This window comes from Frieseomelitta varia, unplaced genomic scaffold (genome assembly GCF_011392965.1).
Source record: "Frieseomelitta varia isolate USP_RPSP 00005682 unplaced genomic scaffold, Fvar_1.2 scaffold_524, whole genome shotgun sequence".
Classification (NCBI taxonomy): Eukaryota; Metazoa; Arthropoda; class Insecta; order Hymenoptera; family Apidae; genus Frieseomelitta; species Frieseomelitta varia.
The window spans coordinates 285,807-291,727 of NW_025110284.1; the positions used below are offsets into that span (position 1 = coordinate 285,807).

The 5,921-nt window shown below is 41.3% G+C and overlaps 1 protein-coding gene across 1 annotated transcript; it reads left to right on the forward strand.

Annotated features, from left to right (window-relative positions):
- The first annotated feature begins 1,316 nt into the window (after window positions 1-1,316).
- LOC122533401 lies at window positions 1,317-5,700 on the forward strand. The gene is made up of 6 exons (XM_043663050.1): window positions 1,317-1,387; window positions 1,443-4,119; window positions 4,271-4,378; window positions 4,489-4,704; window positions 4,994-5,314; window positions 5,509-5,700. The coding sequence occupies exons 1-6, from the start codon at window positions 1,317-1,319 to the stop codon at window positions 5,662-5,664; spliced, it is 3,549 nt and encodes a 1,182-aa protein (XP_043518985.1). The 3' UTR covers window positions 5,665-5,700.
- Window positions 5,701-5,921: the final 221 nt, after the last annotated feature.

The window sequence follows — 5,921 nt, forward strand, 5'->3', positions numbered from 1 at the left end:
TAATAAACTCTAATAAATTATTAAATTAACGATTATATAAATTGTATAAATAAAGTTTCTAAGATGTAATACAATACCAATAAAACTCTGTGTAGTTGAAATTGAAAACGTTAACGGTGTAACACGTATTACCGCCATGTTGTCCGGTAGACGACTGACAGCTTCCCGCCAAAATGTTGCAATGCTACGATCCGATTGGCTGACGCGGGTGGTTGATCTTGTAAATAAGTCCGCGAAAAATTGAATCGCCGTTGTGTATTGTGTTACAAGTTTTCTCATTTATTATACCATGAAACAGTTTATTTAAATAATTTATACAGATTATTATTTAAAACAGCATCTGAAGTAATCTCAAATACGTTTTCCCATATTTGATACTGTAGAGTAAAGAAGTTTTTATTTTTTCCAATTTACGCAATATATTTTCATTCGAAATGCGCGCGCAATAATTTTAATATTAGTAAAGATTACAGCGCCATACGGTGAAATTTTGCAATTAAGTATTACGATTCTTAAACATAATCGATATTGTAAAATGTAAAACCACCAGGTTTAGGAGGAAACGTGACAGGAAACGTAGTAAGAAGCTGCTTATTCAGATATTGTCAAGTAAAAACTAGTGGTGATACATGTTTTTGGATTATCAAACACATTTACAATTTAAGACAACGAGCATTATTTGAGTAGCATGAAAATAGTTTATCTATATGTATTATAAAAAAATACCTTAACAACATTAAAACTAAAGATACAATAATTTAAGTGTGTATATGAAATCGATGCCTAATTAATACTAAATACTGAAAGTCATTTTTCTAAAATATGTTTTTCGTGATACAGAATAGACCTGACATCTTGTGGAAATTTGTGTCAAACGTTCTGAATCGACATGGTAAACATTATAGGCTTCTAACAGAGACACAGATTGCGCTGCAATACAAAACCTAAATCGATATGGTAGGATGTGATTTGAAAATGTTAAGGGAGTCTACTGACCCCCAAAACGAGGTATATCTGGATGTGTTTTATTAGCAAATAATAAATCAAAAGAAGAAAACTTCTGTTACCACATGTGATAATATTATACATCTGTCGACCAGTTAGAAATTTCAGAATCTTCGTATGGTATTCTCAATTCAAGTAGTGTATAAAGTAACTTCTGCAATCATGTATACGCATGTCCTGAACTTCGTCAAAATTTGTTTGATCGATAAATCAAATATTTGAAGAAACCTCGTAGGTTAATGGTTTGAAAGTATTTCTTGTAAATATCTAGTGATATATACACGCTTAAATATATTCTAAATTTTTAGAACATGAGTGTCACGTGTAAACAGGAATCCAAAAAGCAAAACGACTGCAGAAGTAGGAAGATCACTGGAAAAAGGTATTTAATTTTATGAGAATCGCCATGAATACATTTCTCAAAATTTCATTTGTAGATGGGAGTATCCCATTCCAAAATCGAAGGATTACTGGGAGAAATTTTGCGACGATGAGGAGAAGAAATTGGTCGTAGTAAGAAATCCTCCCCTTCAGTTATCCTATCGTTCCCTTTCCAAAAATAATACAGACTTTATTGATTTTAATTCAGATGTTCAAAATAAAGTATCCAATTGGAACTCTTTTTCTAACTCTCGTTCTGACGATCAGAAAGCACCCGACAGTTCTTTGCACAGATTGCTTCCCATATTAAACAAAGATTTGGGTTTTGATGACGCGAAATCATTTCCAAAACCGATATTAAAGGGATCGTTTCAAGCTGGTTTAAAAAGTTCGGATACGACGGGTTACTTTGCTATACCATCTAAAGTTGTACGAATCCCAAAATTAGCTACCAACGATCCTCAACCTAGTTCCCGTAAAATTCAGCCTAAAGAGGATCATATTCGGACTTCTTCCCGTGTCGAAAATGAACCGAAGATAGAAGGAGAAAGTTTCTCAAGTTTTCCGATTCTCGATACATACCCGACGATGTCAGAACTGCAATTAAAACTAAAGAAATTTAGAGACATTCAGAAACATTTAAGATTGTCAGATGGAAAGCTCTCTAAGACTAAAGATCGATCTTGGCTGAAAATTGCTAAAGCAAATGACAAGGATTGGTCTAAGTTAAAAGAAAATGAAAAAACATTGACAGATGAAGATTCCTTAATGTATTCCGCTCGTTTCGCTTACAAAGCGTTGAAGCGTTTAACGAAAAATAAAACTCTCGATTTCGAATTCAAACCTTTTGACAACTTACAAGAAGAACCGGTTCTTAAATCAGGAGACTATTCTTTGGCGAGTGACGATGGAAGACAAGAGTTGCCAGAAATTAAACGAATTGAGAAAGGTAAGCAAAACGAAAAGCCTTTAAACGTTCATGATTTGCAAGCGATTTCTGAAGAGAAATCGCTCGAGGATTCAGAATTTACGCACACTGACGTCAAATGTCCATCTTTGAAATCCGACGATTCGATTTCGAGAACCATTCCGACGGAATCGCGTTACACATCGGGACCGAGTCCAGTGTTCGTGTATCCGGAGGACTGGGAAAGTCCTTCGACTCGTATTCTATCGTCGATTCCAAAATTATCAGGCTTCCCAAGGAAGAATCGTGAACGATGTTTACCGTGTATGTATAAATCGTTCGAAACGCCGTTAAAAAGGAAAGTATCCCTACCGAGAACCACTTTACAAAGAATCATTGCAGAAAGCAGCGGACTGACGTCGCCTGAAGATTCGTTGGAGGATAGCGACTCCACTTCTGCGAGCATACCGAACTTTGAGGACGAAGTGGAAAGACTTCTGACCGACGAAGTTGAAACGAATGACGTTAGACTCGAGTCCGACGTTGGATTTGTGGAATCCGATGCCTTTGAAAATGAACTCGCAGTCGCGGGGGCAGCTGCCCTCCTCGAAGAGGAACGAATACAGAAACAACTAACGGGCGAAGTGGAGCAGAAAAGTATTTCAAAGCCGGAACCTCCGTCTAACGTGATTACGAAGAAGGGCAAAGAGGATCGGCGAGACGATGATACAACTACGACGAATCTGAACGAAGGTAGGACAGGTCTTACGACGCGTGTTACATCTCTGGAACGAGCAAAGGTTCGCTCTTCGTCTCGAAGCGTAAGCTCCGAGGAGGACGATTCGATTGTCGTTTCGGTCAGCGACGATCAGCCTAAGCCGAAATATTTAGTACCCTGTCATGCCCCCACAAATTTCAGGCCGAGCTTGGAGCCGTTGCGAGCTTTGAGAAACAGAAAACCGACGACTCTGCAGGATCGAATTGCGTTGCTCGAGTCGGCATCCTCGAGGAAAAGCTCGTCTGCCGACAATTACGGCGACATTCCAGAAAACCCAAGAGTCGTGTCTAAAGGAGTCCTTGAGAAAGACAAAATAGGCGACGAGAAGAAGTCAGTTCCGCCTCCTTTAACAAAAGCGAAGTCTGTCCTGGAAAAACTGATGCTCGGGGAAGCGGAAGCAGGCACGGAAAAGCAACGACACGTCCTCAGAAAGGAAATCAGCTTCTCGAGCTTTTCTGTATCAACAGACACGGCATCCAATAGCTCGGAAATATATCGCGACGCGTCAAAGGACGCATTACGAGAATTGGACGCGACTCGTGACGATGGCCTTTTAAAAACGCTATTCGCCGCTGATTTCCCAAGAACTCGGGGGAAATTGCCGCTTACGCAGCCGTGCGAGATCGCGGAAATTTTGAATGATCTCGGGGAGGACGTTTCGCCGACGGGCATGTTGGAGATCTTGTGCAAAGAATTTTCGGAACGCTTAAAGAAGACTCACGTCGTTCACGACGACTCGAACGCGAAAGAACGTAATAAGATGATTGCGAATCTGACAAGATTATTAGTCGATTCCAAACGTTATTTGCACTCTGACAGATTTCCCTCTGACTTGGTTTTTTCCACCGATCAGCCACCCACGTGTAATTCCCAACTCCTCCGGCGGGTCCTGCCTCTAAACACTTACAATCGCGTTGCGCCTTTGCTGGGAATGACGGAGTATTATCCGAAGAAGAAGATAACCAAATTCGAAGAATTACCGATGAAACTTGATGAAATCAGCCGAGTGCAAATCATCGACGAGACATCCACACAGGACAGCTTAGTGGTACGTACTGCATTAGTTTATTTGTTTGTGAGAGAAAGCAGACGTTGGAACGTTCTCGCGCTGCGAGCTCGCTATTTATAGCTCAACAAGTTGCTCCACTTCGATTCATCTTTTTAAAGATAGCCTTTTTTTTCTTTTTATAATTATCAAGGTGCATCCACCGACACTGAGAGACACCGAATCGCCCGTTGACCAGGAGAAACTGGGTCGTCGTAGATACAATCCTTACGCTCTATTTCTGATGAAACCAAGACGAAAGGTGCGATATCGGACTGATAGCAATAGAGTAATCATCTAACGACCGAAAGCGGCGAAAAGAGAGAAATAAAAAAGAAAAAAGAGGAGAGAAATAATATCTTTACATGTCAGGTGGTTACGTGGCGTCCTTTGACGAAACGCGATCTCGAGGGCTACGATCCGGAAGCTACGCTGAAAATGAGAGCCGACAACTCGATGAAAAGGATATGTCAGGACTTCTGCCAATGGATCGAGACTTTAGGTGGGACGGATAACACCATCGACGAGGAAGTTCTCAGGGATATGTTCGAAATCGATTTCAGCGCCGATGCTTGCAGGGCGACGCAGGTTAAAGAAGAATATCGTTTATTTGTTACGTTGCGCTTCTGTTGAGGCAGCCTTTAATCTATCTAATATTTACCTGTCTCTCAAGAACGATTATTCACGGCGCCGAACAATCGGAGAATATTTAATTCTCGTTAAATATCGGCGACAAGTCTCTAATTACTTTGAACAGCACGTCTCGGGCAGAAGCTTCCATTTGAATCTTGCGAAAAGTTTGCTCAGCTGTTTCGCTTAATTGCGTCCCGCCGCTTTATTCCTCGTTTTCATCTTTCCTTGTTTTTCTTCGGAACAGATGTCGATTCAGGAAATGCCAGTAGTACCCGCGGAGGTAGCCGTAACGAGAAACACACCGGGCGCGAGCAAACTCGCGATGACGAAGAAGCATGTGATGAAAGACGCGAAAGCGGAGGTAACGCCGGCGAAAATAAAAGCCTTTGGCACCGCCCTACCGTGGAAGCTTCGATTCGTGCCGCCCAATAATCAGGTGCAGAAGAAATGGCTGCAATGCGAGAACGTGCCTAAGGATATTGAAACGATGGAGGTCGTTTGGAAAGATATATTGGATCTGAGGAGCGTAAGAGGTTTCGTGGAATGGCTTCAACAGCATCCGGAGGTAACCACGTTATTAATCTTATGATGAGATTTCCATAGATATCGATCAGTTCGGTATTAACAGGCATCGTCTTGAGATGCTTGTTCTCCAATTGACCTTTGTAACGTGCGATGCTATGCTAGAGACGATGGATAATTATAGCCACTATAACATTCCTACCGGTTGCACCTGAATCCTCTTACCTATCGTTACAGATACCACAACCGGAAGCTTTGGAGAAAATCGCATCAATGGATATTAAAACGTTAAGACTGATCGAAGAGGACGAGACGTTCGCGCACCTTGAATTGGATATCAATCAAATCAAGAGTCTGCGAGTGTTGATCGATGGTGACGACGTCTCGATGTAGCGCGCGCGTTTCGCTCCTTTCTGCGTCTTTCTCTGTGTGCCGTGCGAATATTTATTTGCCTGCGAGCGTGCAAGTATTTCATGCTACGTGAAAGGGTTTACCCTTTTACACCAATGCGCCGAAACGAAATTATTCCAATTTCCGTTAAACTTTTATGCTCCTCTCTCCGTCGCTTCTCTTTCGGCGCTGTTTAAATCGAACCGATGCATGAATATTTTAATTGCATTTGATTGTGCTGCAGTAAATGTCGGGCGAAT

Bases quoted from the DNA above. Each gene is read 5' to 3' on its own strand.
- LOC122533401 (XM_043663050.1), top strand. From the start codon at position 1,317: ATGAGTGTCACGTGTAAACAGGAATCCAAAAAGCAAAACGACTGCAGA. The intron at 4,379-4,488 runs GTGCGATATCGG...TTTACATGTCAG, and splicing joins TGATGAAACCAAGACGAAAG to GTGGTTACGTGGCGTCCTTT. The intron at 5,315-5,508 runs GTAACCACGTTA...CTATCGTTACAG, and splicing joins GGCTTCAACAGCATCCGGAG to ATACCACAACCGGAAGCTTT.